This window comes from Curcuma longa, chromosome 1 (assembly GCF_044706935.1).
Source record: "Curcuma longa cultivar G26 ecotype Majalengka, Jawa Barat chromosome 1, ITB_CL_G26_1.1, whole genome shotgun sequence".
NCBI lineage: Eukaryota > Viridiplantae > Streptophyta > Magnoliopsida > Zingiberales > Zingiberaceae > Curcuma > Curcuma longa.
Genome location: NC_133861.1, coordinates 25,073,771 through 25,099,970, shown reverse-complemented (window position 1 = coordinate 25,099,970; position 26,200 = coordinate 25,073,771). Strand labels below are relative to the sequence as shown.

General features: G+C 37.9%; 2 protein-coding genes across 2 annotated transcripts; one reads left to right on the top strand and one right to left on the bottom strand.

The window, feature by feature from the left end:
* Positions 1 to 2,815: 2,815 nt before the first annotated feature.
* LOC141832773 (transcription factor SCREAM2-like) lies at positions 2,816 to 6,011 on the bottom strand. Its single transcript, XM_074720159.1, has 4 exons — positions 4,764 to 6,011; positions 3,934 to 4,164; positions 3,254 to 3,424; positions 2,816 to 3,149 (listed from the first exon to the last, which is right to left on the bottom strand). The coding sequence occupies exons 1-4, from the start codon at positions 5,952 to 5,954 to the stop codon at positions 3,066 to 3,068; spliced, it is 1,677 nt and encodes a 558-aa protein (XP_074576260.1). The 5' UTR covers positions 5,955 to 6,011; the 3' UTR covers positions 2,816 to 3,065.
* A 10,810-nt stretch (positions 6,012 to 16,821) lies between these two features.
* Positions 16,822 to 25,082, top strand: LOC141828316 (chaperone protein ClpC1, chloroplastic-like). Its single transcript, XM_074715726.1, has 10 exons — positions 16,822 to 16,869; positions 19,508 to 20,114; positions 20,897 to 21,012; positions 21,090 to 21,212; positions 21,293 to 21,478; positions 21,642 to 21,857; positions 21,930 to 22,147; positions 22,921 to 22,996; positions 23,070 to 23,159; positions 23,476 to 25,082. Exons 2-10 carry the CDS (start codon positions 19,550 to 19,552, stop codon positions 24,652 to 24,654), a joined length of 2,769 nt encoding a protein of 922 aa, XP_074571827.1. The 5' UTR covers positions 16,822 to 16,869; positions 19,508 to 19,549; the 3' UTR covers positions 24,655 to 25,082.
* The last annotated feature ends 1,118 nt before the right edge of the window (positions 25,083 to 26,200 follow it).

Below are 26,200 nucleotides of genomic sequence, written 5' to 3'. Positions count from 1 at the left end.
AAAAGTATAGGACCAATAAAAACTATACCGACCTAATAAAAATTAAGCATAAATTAAATGTACTGACAAAGTGATGATCTTAAATTCTGGTGCAGCTCTTCGGTGTTACGACAACGTTCCTGGTTGATACTTCGCATGCAAACAATCGTCGCTTGTCTGTAGAATGATACTTTAAGGGCTCTCCCTTGAGGCTCTTTTATTAGGGTATCCGGGCACCTAAAAACCTTTCCGGACGCCTCCATACTGTCTGTGAATCCACTATCGATGTTGCTGACTCAGCACTTCCGGCCGTCTGCATCCCTTTCTAGGCGCCTCTATGCTGACGTGAAGGTTCCGGATGAATCTTGACTCTGCAACATCTTATCCAAATCGGGGCGCCTGGAACCACTCTAGGCGCCTAGAAGCTGAGGTGTCCGGACCACTGGAACTCTACCATCTCATTACTTTGCTAGCCCTGTTCCGCTGACATCCAGTCGCTTGGAACAAATTCGGATGCCTGAAGTCCTATTGCCTGGATCCAGATAAGGGCGCCCGGAACACAAAGTTTCAGCCCTTCCTTTCCTGCATTACAAGTTAGCACAAAACAAAAGCTAACAGGAAAGTATAACATTTTAACAAACTATTTTGGTCTTGACTTCGGATTTCTAGTAAAATCCTAGGTCAAATCGATGTCTACTGTTCTCTTTACCGGGAACGCATCCTCACCCACTCCACTTGGAAGAATTTACCTATTGTCAATCAAGTCCTCTAGACTTGTTGGACTTCTACTTAGCCTCGATCCTTGGCCCCCAGGATTTTCACCTGCTAGACATCTGGTCTACCTGACCTGCCTAGTCTTCCGCCTAGTGCACTTGATCTGTCAAGTCTTCCTACCCAGTCCTCCTGATCAGGGCTTCCCACCTAATCCTCCAGATTAGGTCTGCTCATTCTCCAACCAAGACGTCCACTGCCTAGTCTCCACTAGAACTTCTACTACCTAGTCTCCACTAAGACTTTCCTATGCCTAGTCTCAACTAGGACTTTCATGTGATACTTGCACACTTAGATCAGCTCATCAGTAAACATCACACACTTAACTTGAACGTTTTGTCATTATCAAAATTAAAGTTCGATAATCTGGTACTCCCTGCACTAACACCCTGACCTTCGCTTGATTCTTGACTTTTATCCTAGATGAAGTCACGTCATCTATGACACCTACATCAACAAGTAAAGGCAATCATGAATCACCTCAAGATATATGGAGATAATATAGAATATGTACGTGTTGCAGAAATGATTTTTCATTCTTTAACTCTTAAATTTGATTATATTATATAAGTCGTTGAAGAAACAAAACATTTAGGCTCAATAATTATGGAAGAATTACAAGGGTTCACTACAAAGCTTATGAAAAAAATTCAATATAAGAAGGGTCATTGGAGCCGGTCCTCAAAGTCAAGGCTACGATGATGAATAATGAAAGAAAAAAAAATAACTACATAGACAAGGAAAAGAGATGGTCAAGGACATGGACATGACTAAATTAGGTCATGTATGTACAATAGAGATAGCTTTAATCATAAAGAAAGAAGTCAGTCATCATATGTGAGTTTAGGAAATTAATATTCATTATTTTAGAAGAGTATTTAGATTGTCCTCTATATGTATAAATACCCTTGTACTAGGCACTTGAGACAGAAAAATATAGATCAGACATCAAGTTTAACTGTTTTCATCACTAAACTAGGAGAGGGAATAGTTATTGCAAAGTATTATGAATCATCAAGGACTTATACTTCAGGAATTTTTGAAACTAAATAGACTCTTACCAGACCTTTCTGAAAATCATGAATTTTTTAAGGTCTTTTCCTGTTTTCCCTTCTATGAGTTCAATTCATGGCTCTGATCCATTAACTGTTTGTGTAAGAGGTGAACCCCCCTGTTGAGTATAATAGCAACCCCCTCCTAGGTTCCCCTATAAGCTCCAATACACCAAAATGAACAGTGCAAAAGGTTGCGTGACTGCTCCTGTCAGTCTTGCCACTAATTGCTCTGAAGTTGCATAAACGACCGTGAATCTCATTATATCATAGTACCTATCAATCAAAGGATATTAATAAGGAACCAACCCATGATACCACTGCATTATTTCTCTATTCAATTGTATCAATCTTGATTGATGTGAATAAATCCAAGCAGAAGAAGCCAATTAAACAGTCTTTGGGTATTGATGTCGCTGCTGCCTCTTAAATCTGCATGAGGCCTTCGTGATGCAACGCCTGGAGAGAAAAGGTAGAGTTTTGAACGGTCCTGTATTATATTCTTGATTCTTACTTTCGTGTGAGAGTGCGTCCAAGCAGAACAAGCCAACTGGGTCTTTGCAGCATTAAATTATGGAGCTACGTAAATCTTGCATGGGTGTGGTCCGCGTTCAGCCAACTTCTTTGTCTGGGAAGTTTAGATGTGAAGAAAACGATTGCATTAGCAAAATTCTTACAGTTTAACTTTTGCACTGACAGTTCAACGATCTCTCTTCTTTCGAAAGATTGTAAGAATCAACAGTGGGCAGGAGAGGACAAAGAAAGGATGGAAACTTAAGATGCATGCCACAGGAACCAGTGGCATTCTCCTATTGAATCTGACTAAAGCATTTAAACGAGGATATACAACAATGAAATGTGTGTGAAAGAATATAATAAGATTTGCATCCAATCATTAATGACATTCAATCTGAAGTATAGCCTCACGAACTATAAAGATGAACTTTATACTTCCTCCTCGCATCGTTTGGTGCTTTTACATGAAAATTTTAAGCTTTTAAATCAACCAAACATTTAGTTGTTTGCAGGATAATATGCTGCTTGCATGCTAAAACAATACAAACTGACATTGAATTGTACATTATTATTGCATAATGAGAAAGACTGACATTGTTGTAAGGAGACGGATGTAGCTTTGGATCCTCTAAGATTCCATGTTACAAAGCCTAAGATTAAACTGCTGGAATGCTAAAGATGTTTAAGGAACTGGAAGTGATCGGCAAGCACGGAAACCACTGCTATCGTAGGCGATTCCTTGATTTCTCATAACAATGTGTTGTCAAACCCTGCAGAATGCAAGAGCACTGCCTTGATTTCTTCTGGCAGAACACCCGGGTCTTTGCATTGCTGAAAAGAAGCAAAACAACAGGAATGTCAGTCAGGCAACATAGCCAAGAGAGTGGAATCAATTTTATCCTTACGAAACTAGGAGGAGAAGAAAGCTTAATTACCTCAGCTCGGAAAACATCCAAGGAAAATCCATTGAAACAGCTGATGACAGCTTGTTGGATGTCGAGTCCTAGGCCATCAAGTGCTGTCATGGCAGAGAGCAATAGACCAGGTCGACGGGCACAGAACATATGAATGTTGACTGCTCGGCCTTCTCTTAGCTTAACCTCAACCTGTCATGTGCAGACAGATTATCAGCAAACACAACAATATAAGATGAACTCAAGTGTTCTAACTGGATGATTGGGGTGTCATATCGGCAATCATGAATTTCCTAGGGGAATTCGTTCTTGGTCCTAAATTCCACATGATTATTACGAAAGGAAATGGAAGCAAACATCAGAGTGAGCGATGATGGCTTGCACATAATTTAACATATGCAATTATCAATAAGCTGATCAAAGGAACTTTAAATGTGTTGCTCATTTGCATCATAACTGCAAATACAAAAGAGAATCATTTCAGTATGTGCAGCTTCTGCCGATATTGGCTTTGAAACACTATGCACACTGCTTCAACTGTACATATCGAAGCCTTTTACTTTTGGGGATTCAAACTCTAGACTCCCCAAGTCAGGATGAAGCCAGTTCATACTTGGTTAAATTACACTATGTGGCAATAGTCTTCTTGATCAATAAAAATCAGTGATATAGATAGAAAAGATCTGGATGGAGACACAAACCCTTGCTGGCTGACTAGTTGGGCTTGTTAAAGAGCTTGGGCAAAGTTCCTCCTTCACATGACACGGAAGAGTGGGTAGTGTTGGAGTCAGAGGGTGAAAGCTCGTCCCACTAGTACCAGGGACTGAAGAACTCGAAGGAGTCGACTCTAGTTCATTATGAAGGTCATTGATCCTTTGCAAAAGCTCTTTTAAATATTCAATTGCATCACCAAGAATAGAAGCTCTGTCCATCTACAAGGAGGAGGAATTACATTACAATCAGAAAATATCCATATAACAAGATATATTAGTTGAGTACATAATTTGAATGATGATTAAAAAAAAATTATCAAAGTTTGATCCCCTCCTCACTTTCTACTCCTTTTACTATGTAGTAACAACTATGACTACTAGAAGAAAGAATTCCACAGCTATATAAACAAGGTACAATTAAGAAAAGAATGGACTAAAACCATAAACATAATTATGGGAATAAATGAAACTAATAAATAACAAGATAGCAGAAGTATTTCTAAAATGGTCAGGTAATTAGCATGCTTTATCCTGGTGCCACTTATGGATTCAACACATTTGATTGAGAGAAATAGTGACCAGATGAACCAAGGGACCACTTGTTCAGATCATCCACAAACAGCATTCTGCCATATCGCAAATGAATTATGACAACTTGGCGTGCAAAAGTGAAGTGTGTTTCTTAATCTTGACAATAACAAAGAAATTTGTGCAGCTTTCATAAAACATGCAACCACTGAAGAACTAAAAAAAAAGGATAATCCGAAGGAATTAGCACTTTTTAACTGAAATCAACAGTTGGAGGATGCTCAGTTCACCTTGCTGATCTTGGGAACCACAGATCTTAGCATGTAAAGCCGATCATTGAGCTTCTTTCTCCTCCTCCTCTCCGCCATTAAGTTCTTGGCTGGGAGGCCCTTCTTCTTCCCCTTCTGGTCTCCGCCACCAGTCACTGTGCTGTGGGCAATCGAGCCGCTCCCTGTGCCGCCGTCCTTCGCGGCCTCCTCGCCTTTAGCATTCTCTGTCGCACCATCATCCGTGTCATAGTTCAACCCTGATGCATCCATGCTTCCATCGTCCATCTCGTACTCCTCATTCCCCCTCCTCTTCTTCTCGATCTCTTCTTCAAAAGCGGAATTTCCCCAGTTGCCCTGCCCAACTCCTTCCGGGCTCCACAGCCCCAACAAGCCACCTTTCTCCACACCCATACTGGAATTCTGCCGGAGAGCGGAGGCGGCCCGCTTCTGGAATAGAGTAGGCTGCGCTCCCATAGGAGGAAAAATTTCCAGTGGCCTCAAAACTTTGGACCTGTTGAGAAATGGAGAATTCTCAAAGCAGTCGAAGCCCATGGAACTGAAGGCAGCAGTCGAGATGGAACCAGAACAGTTCTCGGACGTGGGCAGTAGACGCCCACCGGAGAATTCGGCCGCTGAGCTCAGATCGGCACCACCAAGTTGGTCGCCCACCCGCAATCCGACGAACCCCATGACTCCTTCCCCTTCGCCGTTTCCACCGCCTCTATTCATCAGGACAGAAGAAGCGGAGGTGTGGGAAGCGGAAAGAAACCCCGTAGCGTCGCACCCGAGATCGAGCCCGGCATCGAAGGGGCTCGAACAAACCGCGCCAAAAAGGGAGGAGAAGCCGGATTTCGGAGTAAAAAAGGGAGGATTTTGATCTAGGTCATCCACGGGCGGGACCAGCAAGGCCTCATGCGGCTTCGGATTCGAGGGAAAGCCCACGTCTTTGAGCTCCGGATGCTGCTGGAAAGCGTCGAAGGGATGATGGCCAGCAGCGGCAGGTACAAGGTTAGAGGCGGACACTGCGGTAGTAGCGCCCAAGTACCATTCGTCGTCCAGCATGAACTTGAAACTCGGCAGTCCGAGCTCATCCTTGCCATCGCCCATCTCGCCGCCGCTGGCTCCGGCGGCGCTTGTTCTGGACCACGACGCGCCGTCCTCGTCGTCGCCTGCCTCATCCGCCCACACGACGCCGTTCATCCCCGAGTGCATGAACTGGAGTCGAAGAAGAGAAGAGGCAGTATGGGCTCGGCTTTTTACGGCGACAGGTGTCTCGCCTTCCTCTACCACTTGTGAGAGAGGACGTTTCCTCTAATAAGAAGCGGAAGAGAAACGCGTGGCGTGCAGTTTCTCCCCTTCCCTTTCCCGCTGTAATTTGCCATGGTTAATTACGCTAGTCTTAACCCTTAAAATAACCCTCTCGAATATTTTTATTTCGAAAATGTTTAAGGATTATTTTAATAACTACAACTGCCAAAATTACTATATATATTTATATTAAAATAGTTTTTGCTAAATTAGTTTTAAAATTTTAAATTTATCAAAATCACTTAAATTAAGCAAAATTATTTTTAAACTATTATCGACTATATATAATTAACATATCTACTAAGTAATATAACAATTATTGTATAATTATTATAATATTGTAATCATAAATGCTACACTACCAATAACGGTATTATTATAGAAGTTAAACAATAATTAATATAATAATGAAATTAATAAATAATATTTGATATAAAAGTATTCTGTATAGTAATTTTAATAAAGTTGAATTAATAAAAATATTTACTTTTACATGTTATAATAACTATATCTTAACCATTATAACAACATTTAAATAAATAAAGATATTTTTTATAATAGAAATATATTAAGGTGTTGTTTCGATTTTTTTAGAAAAAAATAATTTTCCATTTTTATCCTTTTATTTGTCTAATATAATATTAATATAAGAGCTCGGCCTCACCGTCATTTTATTGAGAAAACTAATGTATTTATAATAAGGGATAAAATGGTCAAAGTATGAAAATTTAAGGATATTATGATGATTCTTCAACAAAGGTGGAATCTGTCATCCCAGTAGTCTCACACGATTGATTCCATAATCATCTGTAAGGAGGTAAATCAGTAAGCTGCAGTTGATCAGGACAAAAAAGGGCATTGCCTCGGTTTTATCAAAATTTGATTTTTGTCAATTTCAGCAACTCTGTTCTCTGTCGTAACCAACTCAACTATGTCCCAGGAGCGACATTACGATGATTCTAAACATAGATGAGGGTGTTTTGAAACAGATGATATATTACAGGGGCAAAACAAAATTAATATTGTCATCATTTGACCTAATGATGGACCTGAATGGCAAGTTATAAAGGTTTGGGAAATGATACCTAGCATGAAAAATTCAACATGAATGGAGCATGACATTCACAACTGCATGCATGATGCTAGACCAATGAGTGTCATGGCACTCATGTTGAAAATTTTCATGCTAAGTATCATTTTTCTATTTAGTTTGGAGGTAAATTGTATGTCTATCAAAATGAGAGGAGTGAAATGAAAAAGGTTAGCAGCAATTAGCTTCAGTGCGAACCAAAAATTTTCTCCAAATACGAGCAAAAAGTCTCAATTTAAAACAATTTTAACGTCAACTGTCATAAATATTGAAAAATGTGGACAAACTTAAAAGAGTTTTTTTTCAATTAAAAGCATATTTATTATTTTTAAATGATCTCTTTCACTTCATTTCCTCACACCTATTAAGATCATCTCAACACCATTGGCATCTCTACTCTCTAGTCCACACCTACATTTTTCTTCCTTTTTTTGTCCAATTTTGCCCTAGACACCCTTAGCTACTTGTCCCCTTCTCATGTTGAGCAAGGAGTTTAAGTGAAGCTAGTGACTATCAAGGTGGACTTATAATATCTAGGTATTTGTTGGAAGTCTAAATTAAATTATATGTTTGAAAGTCTAAATCAAATTTCATTGGTAGAATTCAAAATCAAATTATTTTGATCTTCATTGATTGAATTATATAATGACTAATTAAATTATCATGATGAATTAAATTTAATATATATATTTTTCTAGAAAAATATAATAATATGTTGTTTAATGTAAGAAGAATTAAATTATTATTGGACTTCTTTATATAAGTCAAATTGTAGTATGAAAAAAATATACGAGAGAAAAAGTTAAATTTTTTTACTTAGCTATATTTCCCATTTAAATTGTTATACTCCTACTCTATCCTCAAATATTATATTTTTCATCTCCTTCAATTGACATTAGAGCAAGTTTGATTTATAGGGAATGTTATATATTATTGAAAATCTAAATCAAATTGCATTCTTAGTCAAATCAAATTTGATTGAATTATATAGTAGTTAATTAAATTATCATGATGAATTAAATTGTATTGTGTATTTATTTAGAAAAATATAATAGTTGCAGAAGAAAAAGAAAAATATAATAGTGTATTCAATATACAAAGAATTGAAATATTTTAAAATTTTTTTATCATAGTTATATATAAGTCAAATTGTTGCAAGAAAAATATATGAGAGAAAAAAAATTAAATTTCTTTCTTAATCATGTTTCTTTTTAAAATTATTATATATTTTTTCATCTTCAAATACTCAAATATTATATCTGTATTGCTTTATCAGTATTGACCACAATGACTAAGGGAACCACATTACAAGTTACTCTTCTGCAAAAGGTGGATCCGCCACCTTAGCGGCCCCACACGGTCGGTCCCACAATCATCTGTGAGGAGGTAAATCGGGAAATTGCAGTTGGTCACGACGCAGGAGGGTAACATTACAAGTTACTCGAACTATAGTCAAGGGGTTTCATGACGACGTCAAGAAAGAAAAGGCTCGGATTCATACGCGAGAGAAAAGATAATATGAGAGAAGGAGGAAAGTAGCCCGGATGTCAGCATCAACGTTGGCACTCATAGCCCACAATTCGAGATCAACCTGGGTAGATCATCCGGGCCGGGTTGGCGCTAAATGCACGATTTAGTGAAGCACATGGTAATAATCCAATCCTTACGCCAAGGAACTACGTATGAAGAATTAAAATGACCATTTTACTAAATCTGCCAATAAAAAAAAACCACCCCATGAAATAAGTGAACAAGGCTCACTTCTTAAACAATAATTTATTTATCTTGATATTTTCTTGTCTTCTCTTCTCTCTTTTCCAAGCGTGACAGTAACTTACTCTGCGATTCTGGAAACAACAAAAAAGTTACTGCAAGGGGCGCGTAGTTGGTGCCTGAGAGGTCAAATGCTCCATGTGGTGGTATGTGTATAGCAACAAAGCGAGGTCAGTCGTATTCATGCCAAGGAAATAAAGCTGTGTTCGTGTCCAATTGATGGAGTGAGTGAGGAGGAAGCAGCCATGCCAAGTCCTTTTCATTACGCTGTGCTCAATAAAACTTGGCCAACACTTGAAGAGCTTGATCAGCCACTCCCTCATCAATCTGCATATTGCTTTTGTAGGTTAATTGTCGATTTCCCAGCTGAATTCATATTATTTCACGCAAGAAAAATATTCTGGAAATCATTGAAGCACATGAGACCTAACGATAGGCTTTATGATTATCATCTAATTTTTTTTTCATAAACAGGAATAAGAAACCATCATACATGCATCTTCTTGGGATTCAACAGTCAGTTGATGACACAAACAGTCATGATTTCACCTGCCCATCTCACCAGAGATGGATAACTGATTTGGATGTCGTTTCAAAGATCAGTAGAAAATACAGTTAAATCTAAAAGATATGGAAACGCTTAGCATTAATTAAACACTGTGAGAAACGTTTTAATATAATTTGTAGTTTTTAGAAATTAAAATTAAGTCATTAAAATTTTTAAAAATAGGAAGGGGAGCAAAGTCTATGAATGAACAAGGACCACATCCTGCCAGTCTCGTTTCCTAAACGGTAAATGGCTGGATCAAGAGCTTCACATCATCATTTTTCTGCCCTGGTAAATGGGCAAGAACGACGGCACTGAGTGAAAGTGAGATCGAGATCGCTGTTCTTTAACGGCCGTATGAAGCGAAGAGAAGAGGTCCCAATTAGCCTCCCTCATTGATGGCGAGTCAGACAAACAAAGAGACAGAGCAGAGACGATGAGAGAGAGAGAGAGAGGGGGCTGCCAAATGGTGCAGGGTGGGAATAAATTGGAGACAGAGAGAGAGAGAGAGAGAGAGCCCAAGACTCTCGTGACTGCTGCCTCCATCCAACCTCGCTACTATTCCAATGCCTTGGTCTTCATGCAACGCACAAGCTCGGACACCTCTTCTTCCATCCTCTGCAAGATTAGTGTCGTCGATCATGACTAATTCGTTCGTCGTTGTCCGCCGGATTGTTGCATACAGCGTTGAACTGGAATTTCTCTTCAGCATTGTCTGTGCTCAGCTTTACTGGAGAACAAGTTTCGATCAGTTCATACTGATCAGATGCATAGAGCCAAGACTTGTCCAACATGGACCAGCATGAGAAACTGGGAGCTCAGCTAGCTAGCAATTAAAGGAAAAAATTAAAGCTACAGAATTAAAGAGATGAGCGAGTACAAGTGATAGTTTCAGCATGCAGCGATCTAGTTAAAGCTACAAATGGAACTACCGCAGAATGCATGAATCAAACTGTATGCCGTTGTTACAACTCTTTATATTTCCACAGCAGCGAGTACATGATGTTCTAGTTGAGGATGAGCATCGACCAGACGTTGTCCATCGTACTGCGCACCTCTCACTCACAACCTATTCCTCTCTTCAATGCTCAGTGCCTGCCGTGGGCCCCTATGTTTCCTTCAATGTTCTTGCCATGAAAATCACGGAGACCTTAATTAAAGGTGGGCATGGCAACGCCACTGTACTTTGAACTGAAATAAGTAAGCAGAAGTGATGTGCGATAAAATCACCTTCATATGATCATTATATGATTATTATGTCAAGAAAGAATCAAAATTTCACGTTAAAAATATATAAAAATATTTTAAGATTATAATATAGAGATATCTATATTGGTATGATCTTTTAAATAAAATATAAAAATAAAATTATGAAAATATAGACTCAAAGTGGATAATATTATACCGTTTTAAAGATATATGTGGATTCTATCGAATCTAATAATGATATCAAAGCATGTTCTATATGGTGTCATATGGAGATCCTCACAAAGGAATGATTGGGGGCTCCTAGTAAAGGGGTTGTTGGAATCGTCAGGAGGGGCTCATAGTGGTCCTTTGTTTGAGGAGTAGATTGTTGGGATACAATCAAAATTCCATATTGAAAATACATGAAAAAAATTTAGATCTTTTTGGTAAATACATGAAGAGCATGAATTCAAATTGGACAATATCATATTATTTTAAAGATAGATATGGATTCTATCGGATCTAACGTATTATAATAAAAAATAAAGAGCAAAAATTAAAAGGACGAAGTCATCCATTTTGAAAAAATAAAAATAAAAAATATATTAACAGGGATGAAGTCATCACTTTTTATTTTGAAAAGTGATGTGGTAAACAGTTTATTTTATGACTGTTTCGATAGCGTTGAATCGATTTTAATAGAGTTGGAATGGTTTGATAAATTTGAACAATTTTAATCAATTTGATAAAAAAAGGTATTTTTCAAGAGGACGACGAATAGAATGAATTGTCCTTTTAATTTTTTAAAAAAATATAATACCCTTTCGATGATAAAGAAAATAAAGGACATCAAGAGGACGAAGAATAGAATGAATTGTCCTTTTAATTCTTTAAAAAATAAAATACCCTTTCGATGATAAAGAAAATAAAGGACATCAAGAGGACGAGAACATAGAAAATTCCAAATCAACAAATTCAATTAATAGAAGAAGATCCAATGAGAAATACTATAGAATATTATTCTATTACTTTTTCTATTCAATATTTTATGTAATTTTGTGCGACTTGTCGTGGATTTATTTCTACCACCACTCCCTTGTGCGCCTTTAGACAACTTATCTCTGTAAAATTATTAAATGAGCCTAATTCGATAAAGACTCAGGTTATAAAAGCTATTGCATGTTTCAGTCTTAAATTAACGATGAAACAAAGACATTCCCAAGCTTTTTTTTTTTATCATTTTAATTTAATTTAATTTTTTTATCATTAACAATTGATTTTTAAAATCAATCATTATCTTGCGACTAATTTTTATAATCGATAGTAGAATAACAACTGATTTGGAATTTAGATCGTGAATTTTCACCTTACTCTAATTTGTGACCTAATTAATGACCGAAATGAAATTTAATCGTTAAATAAAGACCCATTAAAATTTTCAATTACAAATTAATTAATAATGGAGCAAAAAATATTCTGTCACTATTTTTTTATTTATTTTTACTTTTTATCATTAGCGATCAATTTTTAAATCCATCGTTATTTAATGACCAATTATAAATTTTGATTGTTAATTTTTTATCTTATTTAAATTTCTAACCTAATTAACGATTGAAATAAAATTTAGTCATTAAATAAATATTGATTAAAATTTTTTATCATAAATTAATAACGAAGCAAATATATTCCATCGCTAGTATTTTCCATTTTATTTTATTTTTTATCATTAACAATAAATTTTTATAATCAGTCACAAAATAACGGCTTATATATTAAAAAATTTGATTATTATTTTTTTTCTTATTCTAATTTCTAACCTAATTAACCATCATTAAAAAAAATACAGAATTTAACGACAGAAATATATATCCGTCGCTATTTTAGCAACGGATATATATATCCGTATCGACTGATATTAGCGACAGAAATATATTTTCGTCGTTAAATCCGTCACTGAAACCCTAATATAACGATGGCAAGAACGGCGGAAGTTATTTCCGTTGCTAAATAGGTGATTTTAGCGACGACCTTGAGACGGAAATTTAATTTCATCGCTAATTTAGCGACGGAATTAAATTTCCGTCGTTAAATCCTTGTTAAAATCGCGATTTACCCGACCTTCCCAGTGCACGATTTAGGTTTTTCTCTCCCTCCGGCGACCGGTGATTTCTCTCCTCCGCTCGCGTTCTCTCCCTCCGGCGACCGGTGATTTCTCTCCTCCGCTCGCGTTCTCTCCCTCTGGTGACCGGTAATTTCTCTCCTTCGCTCGCGTTCTCTCCCTCCAGCTACCGGTGATTTCTCTCCTCCGCTGCTTCTCCCGGCTGCAACCTGCTCCCTCTTCCCTCCGACGATCTGATTCCCGCTCAACCTTCTCCCTCTTCCTTGTTGCAAAATCCCGACTGCTCCCTTTCCCGGCTGCAAAATCGTGTGCAGTGGAATAAAATAATAATTAAATCTAATTATTACAACACACGCATATAGGATACAACAGATACATGATATAACTGAAAATTAAAATTTTTTCGGAATAACAATTTATTCTAAGCATACCTGAGATGTCGTGGAATAAGATTGACATCAATTGAGCGACTCTATCAAAGCTTAGCCTCTATCGGTGATCCATGCCAAGCTTTCGTCTGGATGGCTTCCAAAGTCACGAGTCATATCATCGTCTTCAGTACTAGCCGACGATCGACAACGGTTGATTTGAGAGAAAAATCCTAATATCGAAAAACATGCAACAACCTTTGATCGCCGGTGAAGGACAAACAACCAAAAACTCTTTCCGACAAAGATGGAATGATCTCCAAAATCTTCACAAGATTACGAGAAGATGGTAGATGGTTGTCGGATGATCGAGATTGGTCGGCAACGGTCGGACAACCTATCCGATAGATGGAAACAATTTCCTATAACTGGACAGCGACATATTTTCTTCTTTAGCAGCTGACGATGGTGAACACTTCTCCGACGTTTCTCCGGCGACTACAATCCATGAAAAACAACAAGGCAGCCGTCGTCTGGTGCTCCCTCTCCCTCACAGTCGACAACAAGAACTCAACAGGGGAGAAACCGAACTGCTGGCGTCCAACACTGGCTGGTGCTCGGGAGAAGGTAAATCGAGGAGAAGGTAGCCGGTTAGATGATTTCCCTTTGGCAGTCGACGTTGATCAATAGCCAAAAATTTGCTCTGGTTTCTCTGATCGGAAAAAGGGTTGCGCGATCGGGAGGGGGAAAAATAGAGAAGGTGGCGGCTTCGACTTCCACACTAGAATCACGATTTAGGGTTCTCAGATCCCACACAAAGGAGGCGGCGGCACTAGGGTTCTGATCTCCCTCCTTCTAAAGGATGTGGTCGGCGTTTTCTTGGGAAACAATCGCGATCTATGGGAGGAGTTAGGAGAGAACGCAGTGGCCATCAAAAATGCAAAGCCTCTGTTCTTGAGGCGCTAAAGGTTTTTTCGTTGTGCGATTGACCACCATCGCTTGGGAGAGATTGGTGCTAGAGATGCACGCAATTGGGAAAAGGAGGGTGGCACAGGCTTCTCTCTCCACGGGAAGAAGGTTGCACGTGAAGGAGGAGGCGGCAGCTGATCTCTCGCAATTCACGAAGGCAGCTAGGGTTTTTCCAGCAATCTCCCACGAGGCCAAGGAGGCCTTAAATTGCGATTCTTGTGATTTCCACTTCGGCGGACGCTGGATCGTGAGGAGAAGATCATGATTCCTCCTTTGTATGCGTGCGGTGGTCAGTGGGAGAAAATCAAGAAGGAGAAAAAAATTAGATTTGCTTGAACCGGATTTGGGTTATTAGGGTTTTACTATAGCATCAGGGTTTAACACGTTACTGTAGTAAACCTTAGGTTTAGGATGTTTAGATTTAAATAAATGGTTGTGATCAAACTTAATTGTAATCTCAACCGTCCATTCTTCCTTTAACGTTATATCCCATATAACATCGATTAACTTGAGTTTGGTTCAAACCAAACAAAGTTGGTTCAAACCAAACAAAGTTGGTTCAAAACCCAAATCGTTTGGTTCAATACCAAAACACCTCCGATTTGAACCAAACCAATTTTGTTCATTTCGTCTTCTTAAGACAAAACCCATCATGCTTCCGATTTATCAAAATATTTTTCATCAGGATCCAAACCAATTTGATTTATTTTGTCTTTATAAGATGAAGTCCATTATTTTTACCTTTATCCAGTGTAACCAGACTTTATTTCTCTCGTTCTAAGAATCTAATTCTCAAACTCGTTTTAAGTCCTTCAGAGAAATTTATAGTGTGTGTGACCCAATAGATTCCCGATTATGTTGGTCATTCGTAATTAATCATTAATTACGGAATGATCATGAGTGACACCTAGTAGTACATCATGATCCTTAATTGATCAAAAAATCAATGATTGATTCCAGAACTATTTCTAAACCTTTCAACAGCTATAATAAGCCGTGTCTCATTCCTTTCACTATCTTATACCCGTTTAGTTTAGGACATGGTCTATATGTGTTAGTCCCCACTAGACTGACTACGTTACACCTAGTCCAAGCTTGCTTTCTTGTCCTGTGAATTCAAGTTACTCATACATGTGTCCAAGAGTATAATACTCTTAACATGCAATGTTTGGCTAAAGACTTCTAGTAATAATTCTGATAAGCGATCGTAGGGTATACATTTCTTTTTTCAAGGAGCGGTGAATCCTTTGTGGGTTATTCAAACACTTTTGAGTACTTCGACTTATACCTAATCATTTTATGTCCACACCTCTTTGAAAATATTTGCTTAAGATGTCAAAGTATAAGCCTCTATAACCAAGGTGACTTGAATACCTTAAGTCAAATGAAACTCACACTTAAGCTGACTGAGATCTTCATTGACATATGTATAAAATCATATGAAGTCTCATGGCAAGTCACTCCAATGAACTAGTTACCGTTAACTAGCATCCACCTTTAACTCTCAACATCGAATGTCTCCAACCAATGAGAACAGCTGCTTGGTAAACTAAGAAGTTTAAAATGTGTTAATCTCCACATAATCAATGACGTCTGTGCTTATTAATTTATCGACTAGGGATAATTTTAATACATTCATAATTACACAGGTAGAGATGTTCACTAGTTGTGATCTAATCACAAATTCTCTCATGCTATGAATCGTATTGCGGATATTCAATAAATAAGTTTAAAATATAATCAAACACATAAAGAATGTGCACTCAAATAGTAAATTACTATTTATTCAATAAATAGTACAATTATAAAATGATTGTCTTAGAACACCTCTCAAATATAACACAGTGTATCCGTGCGAGGTGGCAGATCTTGGACGTTGTGGGCATGCGGTCATGCCCGCATGAGGTGGCCGACCCTAACCACAATGCGCGAGCAACAGTGTCACCTCCGGACAGAATCTTATTTGGGCATGCATAGTGTTGCATCCGAGTAAAGAGAGAAGGAATGCACATATCATGTGCACAATAAATTTCTGATTGAACTTTCTCTTATCACATGTAATGTAGTAAATTTCTAATTTGTCGAGACCTTTCGATCACGCAATAGCTTGCAGTCCAGTGACGCAACATCTTCTTGATAATTTCTATGGTAAAAGAAATCACGGATAGACTAAAAAACTCCAAAGAATTTTTTGAAAAAAATTCTTTATTAATTTTAGTCTGTCCAATTGTTTCGACAAAGCAACTCATTGAAATATAATTCATTTTATGATTTAAAAATTTAAAATTATTTACCTATAAAATTAAAAAAGTATTTGATATATATTTTTAAAAAATATTTACCTATAATTCTTTTTTGCAGTCCACTCAATGTCTTGCCCAATTCCAACCCAACGCGGTCCCAACATTGAACTGGTCCAGCCCAAACTTTGAGCCCAACAGTTTAATTAGCGAGTATCTCCACCGTTAAACTCTGTGGAGCGAATCTTGAGGACACAAACTCAGGAAGGTATTCTACAGAGGGCTACGTGTTCCGCACGAATCAACAAGCACGTATTGATACCGTACAGAAGGTTGGGTTCGTTTGTCAACGAATTACCAGGAAGGTGAATGAACGGGTATGAATCTAAAGTAGGAAAAAGAATTGACAATGCCGTATGCAATAGGTCTTAGTCCACCTGCTCTCCATTTCTATTTATCGCGCCTCCTCCTCCTCCTCCTCCTCCTACGCCGCCGCCTCCTCTCTCCCTCTCCTACGATTCACAGGTAGATCTATCGTGTCGTTCATGCTGATCTAGTTTCTTCTATTTGTTCATCGAATGGTTTATATCCTATGCTTTGCGGTTGAATTCATTTTAAGGTTTTGTTCCCATTTTGATTTGCATACTGTTCTTTATTATCCTTGAAAGATCTGTGGATCCAGGTTTTTGTTTTAAATGCAAGAATTTATTCTCTGTATTGCCTCGTAAGATGTAGCTCACACGAGAAGAAAACTGCGCATTGAAATTCAAGCATCTGGTGGATTGGGAGGCTCGGAATTTGGTGTTTTGATATCATATGAGAGACTAAGATACCTGCCTCAAAGAGGAACAACTTTTTTATGCATAGGATTTTTGAATATACCTAGCGCTGTGAATACCCCTCCGGAGTTGCTTGATAGTTATACCTGGGTTTATTCCATCATTGTTGTCTCTACTAAATGGTGCGGTCTGATATTAAGTAAAAGGTTATATAAGATGGTGCAGTGAGCCATCGCTTGCAATCTTGGTTCCTGTTTTCATTTTAGATGCATAACGTTTTAACAGATTTATTTCTGATTAACATTATGGAGAAACTGTGGATACTCTTATACCTATTTTTGATCATTGCAGCTCTGAAGACATTCACATTACAACTAATAAATCCAATACCTTCAGCACTTCTCAAACTGGTGCATAAATACTATCTATGTCTAACTTGTGATATGAATTTGAAATGTAGACTAAGATACGATCACCATAAAGTGAGAACATAATTGTGTTAGACGAAACTATACTTTATTAGTTAAAAAAAGCATGCAACCTATGATCCCTTGACCTTTGATCAGAAAAGTTCTGAAAATAGGCGATGAAGTACACATGCGAAAATCTGTTTGACCTTAACTCAGCCAAAAGTGAGAATAAGGAAATGATGAAATGGTGCTATAAGATGAATTGATATTGGAAAAAAGTCTCTAGAATGAGCTTATCCTTGATGCGAAAAAATCACTGAGGATCCTAGGTGAAAGATGGATAGCATAGGTTGAGCCTTGCTAGATTTGGAAAAATGAGCATTATGTTTTCTCTGTTCGGGTCTACATAGGCTTTTAGGCTGCAAATTTGCAACACACATATAAGATAGTGTTGATCTTTGAAAAGGAAAGCAGGAGAAGCAGCAGCAGCAACAACAAATAGATGCCTACAAAAGAAGCTAGAGGAAGAGTCAGATCTTGAAAGTAGGAGTGGCTCATGAGAAGTGGAATAATAATAATAATAATAAATCTGGTTCAAAAGCTTAAAGGGGATTCTGCACAAAAGTTGAAAAGAAAACTGTTATTTGCTGTCAGAAGCATCCCATTCAAAGGTAGAATTAGTGAATCTGTTGTAAGAAGGGAATGTGAAGGTTGAGGTTGTCAACAAGTTGTTGGCAGTGCTGGGCGTTTGTCGATCCTTCATTCATGGTTTTCTATGGTGAGTTGGAGGTGGACAACACAAGTGAAACATTCCCTCCCAATGGCCGCATAGGGATTGGAATTGAAGAAGGGATTGTCATTCCTCCCAATGGCCGCATAGGGATTGGATCCATTGAAGAAGGGATTGTCGTTGGAAGATTTCAAGTTCAGATGCTTCAAATTAGTGTTGATTCACATTCAACAGGGAAAGAGGAGGCCACGAGAGGAGTGTGTGGTTGTGGGGATGATATCCTCTTGCAGAGTTGGTCGGTTATAGTTCTTCATTTGGAGAGGAGCACACAAAGAAGGCATTCTCGACATAGAGGAGGTCTCACATCATAAGACAATGCCATCGGTTGCAGGGCAGGACTTACCTGGGATGTTGCAAGATCAGCGAGGTGCTCTTGGAGGACTGGTGCAACACACCTTGGAGGACTAACGCAACTTGGTCATATAAAGGTGTCAATAAGGGCTTAGTTGTTTGAAGGAGGTTACCTGCACGACCTTGCTTTAGAGAATAATAGTGGCGAAAAGATTGCAATATACTTGAGGCAAATCACCACAAGAAAGGTCTTTGATGCCATGGGCAAAGATGGAATGTGGACAGACCAGGGGAATCTGGCATAGGCCATTGAAATTGTTGGCCTCCTACTATGGGGAGTATCGTTGAAGAAATCCTAAACTTGGAAGGGGGCTTTGCAACCATATAAAGTTTAGAGAAGGAAATATTGCATTGCCTTGACGAGAAAACCGTTACATGAATTTGTTCAAACTCAAGATAAAATCTTACACTTGGAAGGACTAATGCTGGACGAAACCCACGAATGACTAATAAAGTCACTATTTTCAACAATATGAAATAAGATTATCATGTTGCTTTTTTTTTTAAAAAAAATCTTCCATGTATCACATAGTTTTGCATATAAGATCAAACTACACAATCTATTTTTTTTCTTACACACCTATCTGTTCTTTTGTTAAAAGTCTTGTCCAAGTCAACCGTGTCCTCGTCATGCCACCATGCTATGTCATGCTTGAAAAATTATGATCATCCAATTGATCTATTTGATAGTGCAGATTTTCTCTTACCTAAGGATTTCAATCTTGAATGCATAGGATTCTATACTACCTAGATTTGTGGCTTGCTATCTGAATCATCAATCTCTGGATATGATGTGCCCTAATATGTGTGTTTGACATTGTTGCTGCCTGTAGGTACCGTGAGGATCCCAGGGTATTTTTCTCTTGTCAGGAGAGATGGCTGGTTCTTTGTTTCAATCAGCAATTCTTCCTGCTGTTGCAGTGAACAAGGGTCAAACTCAGCTTCTAGGCTCTGGAAATTCTAAAAGGAGTGTCCAAATGATGTGTTATCGGAGAAGACCTGTACTTCAATTGCAAGGTTTTGCAGGCTTGAGAAGAATAGATACCCTTGGCTCCTCATCAAGATATAAACATGATTTCTGTTCGATGGTTTCAAGATATATATCTTATCCCCAGAGGAAAGCCAGTGGAGGAGCTGCTAAGGCTATGTTTGAGCGTTTTACAGAGAAGGCAATTAAAGTAATAATGCTTGCTCAAGAAGAGGCCAGACGCTTAGGCCACAATTTTGTTGGGACAGAACAAATATTGTTGGGCCTTATTGGTGAAGGGACAGGAATTGCTGCAAAAGTTTTAAAATCAATGGGTATTAATCTTAAAGATGCCAGGGTGGAAGTGGAAAAGATTATTGGAAGAGGAAGTGGCTTTGTTGCTGTTGAGATACCTTTTACACCTCGCGCAAAACGTGTGTTAGAACTCTCACTAGAGGAAGCCCGTCAACTTGGTAAGTTTGGGTTCTTCAGTTATAGAGCTTTATTGTAGAACTTAATTCAGAATTTGTTTTCCTCATATTTAGCTACCTCTATTTAAAAATATATGCCAATTTCAGCTATCTGGAAACTTGTTGTTCTCAAATTTGCCCACATTTTTTTTAAAATTATGTTAATTTACCATCTGCTATTACATTCATCTACTTTACATTTCAAGTTTCAATCACTTGTTCAATACATTTGGGCTTCTTTTGTTTCATGCAGCTTCTGATTTCTAATAATGTGATTTCTGAAGTGAATAGAATGCCAGCATTATACTGCTAGCGTGACTGAAAGTAGAATATGACAATGCCGCCTACTTCAAATCAGCAAAGAGCTAACTAGATGTTGGTCATTCATAATTATTGTTGAACATAAATGACATCTCACACATTGGATCACTAATGCTATTCTCTTTGTTGTTGTTTTACTATTTGTTTATGCAATATTGAGTATTTCAGTCATCTAACATATCAAGTCCTTCCATAAATACCCTACTGCATGTACAACTATGGAAGCATTAAAATCTCTGGTTTATTTCCAAGTTTTCCTTTTGGCATGATTGCCATTTCCTTCAAGTCATAATATTGCATTGTGGATTATTGGTTCTCAAGTGCTTTGTTTTTTTCCTATTTATCACCCTGAAGAATGCATGGGTTCATGTTCTTTGATCTTCTCTTGTTTCTTTGGCCTTTTCTTCTTCTTTTAGTCCTTTTGGTTTAAGTTGAAGTTCATGATCCATGCTGTTGAATTGCAGGTCATAACTATATTGGGTCTGAGCACCTGCTTCTTGGGCTCCTTCGTGAGGGTGAAGGTGTAGCTGCTCGTGTGCTTGAGAGTCTTGGAGCCGATCCAAGTAACATACGTACCCAGGTAACTTATTATTTAAGTTCGTTTTGAATTAATGCAAGACTAGTATTGAAGCAATTTTGAGCTTCATTATTGAATAGGTTATTCGAATGGTTGGAGAAAGCACTGAAGCTGTTGGTGCTGGGGTAGGTGGAGGAAGCAGTGGCAATAAGATGCCCACGCTTGAGGAGTATGGAACTAATTTGACAAAGTTGGCAGAGGAGGTAATCTTGGATCATCAACTTTGTAACATGCTTGCTGTACTATCAACATGAAACATCTGAGCTACTTTGTAACTCTGCAGGGAAAGTTAGATCCTGTTGTTGGGAGGAAAGAACAAATAGAGCGAGTTACACAAATTCTGGGTAGGCGTACAAAGAATAATCCCTGCCTAATTGGGGAGCCTGGTGTTGGAAAGACAGCCATTGCAGAAGGACTTGCTCAGCGCATTGCCACTGGAGATGTTCCAGAAACAATTGAAGGGAAACAGGTGTTTTACCTACTCATTACTTCATTTTTATATTTTCATAAAGAGGTTGAAATCACGGAACAACCCAGAAGTACTTCTAGACTGCTATTGGATCACCACTTTCTCTATCATTCTGCACATGTGAATCTATCACATATAATTTACTTTCAATTTTGTAATCTAGGTGATTACTCTTGATATGGGGCTTCTTGTTGCCGGTACAAAATATCGTGGAGAATTTGAAGAAAGGTTAAAGAAGTTGATGGAAGAAATTAAACAAAGTGATGAAATAATACTATTTATCGATGAGGTACACACATTAATTGGAGCAGGAGCAGCAGAGGGTGCCATAGATGCCGCTAATATCTTAAAACCAGCTCTTGCAAGAGGTGAATTGCAGGTATGCCTGTATCCCCCAATTTGTTATTTAACTTGTATTTTCTATTGTAATTCATTATCAACTTTGTTTCAGTGCATTGGAGCCACAACACTTGATGAATACAGAAAACATATAGAGAAGGATCCTGCTTTGGAAAGACGATTTCAACCTGTCAAAGTTCCAGAACCAACAGTGGATGAGACAATACAGATTCTTAGAGGACTTCGCGAAAGATACGAGATTCATCACAAACTTCATTATTCTGATGAGGCTTTAGTCGCTGCTGCTGAGTTGTCCCATCAGTACATTAGGTTTGTGAATCGTATTTTAATACCATCCTTTTTATTATAGATGCTGCACATTATACTACTCCCTGATTCTGTTTGTTAGAAGCATTCATTGCTTTGTGACCTACACATACTTTGCAGTTTTCTATGTTATTTTTATTTGTTTCTCTGATTGTAAAATAAGGGAATGCATTGTTACCTATGATCATTTGGTCAATCATTGCTGTATTTTTTTTTTTTTTGCCCCTTGGAGTGATTTAATTGAAATAATTGTAAACTATTGTAGAATTTGCATCGTTAGGAAGAGTTTGCACCATGTAATTGGATGTGGTTATCTACCATTCAGAATCAGTTGGTGTTGCAAGAACCTTACTGTCTTGTTCTAGACAGTGTTATCGAGTTGGGGTCATGCTTACTGTGCTCTGCCCAACAGCTCCCTTTAATGACCTCCTCTGCCTTGTTCTGCTTCTGGAAATTAACCATCTTCTATGCTATTCATATTGTGTTTGGAACATCATTCAAGATCTCTTTTTGTTTAACTATGCTATTTTTCATATCGTATGTCAAACTTTTGTTGCTCATGACAAATGTGAAAATCTTGTTTTGGTCGTTCGTTATCTTGTTATCTCTGTATTCTGCCAAGTATTTTGATTATCATCCTCTTGTTTTGACCAAATGAATGACTATGAGAAGTAAATACATTATTATTCCAAGTGATTGTTTATATCACACTATTAGTGATTGTTACAGTTCTTCTTATTTGTCTTAATTTCTTATGAATTCTGCTTTGTATTTAGTGATCGTTTCCTTCCTGATAAAGCAATCGACTTGATTGATGAAGCTGGATCTCGTGTTAGGCTTTGCCATGCACAGGTAAGCTATTACATTATCTAGCATGGTTTGTCCTGTCATATTCATTTCCATTAAATATATATATTTTTAACAGCTTCCAGAGGAGGCCAAGGAATTGGATAAAGAACTTAGGCAGATCACTAAAGAAAAGAATGAAGCAGTCCGTGGCCAAGATTTTGAAAAGGTACCATTTTTCCAGTTGCACTTTGTGTATCTGGATATAGCCTGAGGTGTTGAAAGTTTAAAAGTTAGCTATGTTGCATAGAAAAAATATCAGTTTGATGATCTGGTTGTTATGTTATAAGCATATATCATCCATGAATGATCTCTAGCACAGAATAACAAATGACATAGGATACATAGTTATGCATTCTCCCCAAATTGCTTGCTTTATTTTATTTTTATTAATTTTAATTTTGTTGTTTTATTGTGAACCTGTAAGCTAATCATGTATTTCTGAACCTAAATTGCCTTTATAATTCCTACATTTCTTTTTTCAGGCAGGAGAACTGCGTGACAGAGAGATGGAGTTGAAAGCCCAGATATCAGCTCTGATTGACAAAGGCAAAGAAATAAGCAAAGCAGAGAGTGAGGCTGGTGATGCTGGTCCTATTGTAACAGAATCAGACATCCAACACATTGTATCTTCATGGACTGGAATTCCTGTGGAGAAAGTCTCAAGTGATGAGAGTGACCGCCTTCTCAAGATGGAAGAAACTCTCCATACACGTGTTATTGGCCAGGATGAGGCTGTCAAAGCCATAAGCCGTGCCATTCGTAGGGCTCGTGTGGGTCTTAAGAGTCCTAATCGCCCAATTGCCAGCTTCATATTTTCTGGTCCAACTGGTGTTGGTAAATCAGAATTGGCAAAGGCCCTAGCCTCTTATTATTTTGGATCTGAGGATGCCATGATCCGGCTTGACATGAGTGAGTTCATGGAGAGGCATACTGTCTCAAAGCTCATTGGCTCACCCCCTGGTTATGTTGGTTACACTGAGGGTGGTCAGCTTACCGAAGCAGTTCGTCGTCGCCCTTACACTGTTGTCCTATTTGATGAGATAGAAAAAGCTCACCCTGACGTCTTTAACATGATGCTCCAGATTCTGGAAGATGGGAGGTTGACAGACAGTAAGGGGCGGACGGTGGACTTTAAGAACACCCTCTTAATCATGACCTCCAATATTGGAAGCAGTGTGATTGAGAAGGGAGGACGTAGGATCGGATTCGACCTTGACTATGATGAAAAGGACAGCAGTTACAACCGAATAAAAAGCCTCGTTACAGAAGAGTTGAAGCAATACTTCCGCCCAGAATTTCTCAATCGGCTTGATGAAATGATAGTTTTCAGACAGCTAACCAAGCTGGAGGTCAAGGAGATTGCTGATATAATGCTCAAGGAAGTCTTTGACAGGCTGAAAGCCAAGGATATAGAACTACAAGTGACAGAGAGATTCAAGGAGAGGGTGGTAGACGAAGGTTACAATCCAAGTTACGGAGCTAGGCCACTGAGAAGAGCTATAATGAGGCTTCTGGAGGATAGCTTGGCTGAGAAAATGCTGGCTGGGGAGATCAAGGAGGGAGACTCAGCTATTATGGATGTCGACTCTGATGGCAATGTGGCCGTCCTGAATGGTGGCAGTGGTTTGCCTGAATCAGTGCCTCCATCTGTTCCTGTATAGATATCCTGAGACTGATCTGCTTGTTTTGGGACCACACAAGTAGCTTCTACAGCTCAACTTAATAATATTTACTGTTTTATCTTTGCTTACAGTATTCAGGTCCATTCATATCCTTGGGTATTTACAAGGATCAAGTAGATATCTTTTAAGTGGGTTTGGAAGATAGGCGGGCGGACGGACTTAGGCCAAATTTGGATGATTCTGTTAGACAAAATTGCGAGACATTCTTTATTGCTCTGATACTTTTTACACTATGGTTTTCCTGTCCGATTCTCTTGCCCCATATGTAAACACTAAAGTGTTCTAACCTGTCAGCAAGGGTGGTTTGATCCCCTAAATGAATTATGTAATGTGAGATTAAGTTATCTTTTGTTGGATTATCAAATTAAGGTTCTAATATTCAATGGAATGTATATATGTTTGTATTATTTAATTCTTCACCATTCAAGGTGAGCGACAAATATATCAACTGGTTACATCTCTGGAGAACAAACTCAATAGAAGTGCTTTTGAGATTCAAATGAGACTTGGTTACCCAAAGTGTTTAGGTTGAGATTCAAATGAGGTTTCTGGAATTTAATTTATGGAGGCAAGGGTGCCATCCTCTAGGCCCTTGTGGCCATTTCAAGTGGTGAAGGAGGTCAGAGGATTCTTGACTTGTGCCCATCGGCATGGGGTAGATATGTGTGCGACAAGTTGTTAATTGAGAGATGTATAGATATTGCCAACCTTTGCTTGCGCCTTTATACAACAAGTTACCTGCTTTGATTGTGGGTCCAATAAGTAGTGCCCATTGTTTAGTTCAATTTGAAAAATTAAATTAAAATTTTAACTTTTTTCCATTAATTCCATTTGGTTTTCATGCTAGAAAAAAAATTAATTAGTTAAATTTTACTAAATTTAAGTAATTTTGTGGGTCTAACTTAGTTATTACGTGATCGAAGCTTTATTTACAAATACAAACTTTACAATCTTAATGCTATGTTATTCTAAATATTATAGTAATTTGATTTAAATTTAATTGAACTAAAATAAATTAATAATTCCAGTTCCGTTTTAATTTGATTTGATTCAAGGAAACACAAGATAAAAAATTTAATTTATTTTAATTTGCTTGAAACTCAATTTACACTCCTATCATTGGAAAGTCAAATCCTAATTCTTTCATGACAGACAGAATAACAATTATAATGCAATTACAAAAATTATTTAGAATCTTCAAAAATATTTTAAATGATATTTTTTTGGATCTAACACGGACAATCACGGGTTACACTTGATAATGATTGTTTAAATGAACTATGATTTGATATATTAAAGGTCTTCTGATTCAATTTAAATTTAAAATTACCATCTCTCAAAGTTCGAATCCCGTTGCATCCCTATGCAATTGTAAATCTTCAAAAAAACGTGGAACATCTAGAGTTTAAATTAAGAAGACTATGATATGTGAGAATTATGAAGTCACGACTTTCCTTTATGATGATTGGACACTCTAACCTACCTAAAAGGAGCACTAGCTAACTAACGGACGCTTCAACCCAAG

Bases quoted from the DNA above. Each gene is read 5' to 3' on its own strand.
- LOC141832773 (XM_074720159.1), bottom strand. From the start codon at position 5,954: ATGCACTCGGGGATGAACGGCGTCGTGTGGGCGGATGAGGCAGGCGAC. The intron at 4,165-4,763 runs GTGAACTGAGCA...TCCTCCTTGTAG, and splicing joins TGGTTCCCAAGATCAGCAAG to ATGGACAGAGCTTCTATTCT. The intron at 3,425-3,933 runs GTTTGTGTCTCC...TGCACATGACAG, and splicing joins CAACTAGTCAGCCAGCAAGG to GTTGAGGTTAAGCTAAGAGA.
- LOC141828316 (XM_074715726.1), top strand. From the start codon at position 19,550: ATGGCTGGTTCTTTGTTTCAATCAGCAATTCTTCCTGCTGTTGCAGTG. The intron at 21,479-21,641 runs GTGTTTTACCTA...TTTGTAATCTAG, and splicing joins AAACAATTGAAGGGAAACAG to GTGATTACTCTTGATATGGG. The intron at 22,148-22,920 runs GTTTGTGAATCG...CTTTGTATTTAG, and splicing joins TTGTCCCATCAGTACATTAG to TGATCGTTTCCTTCCTGATA.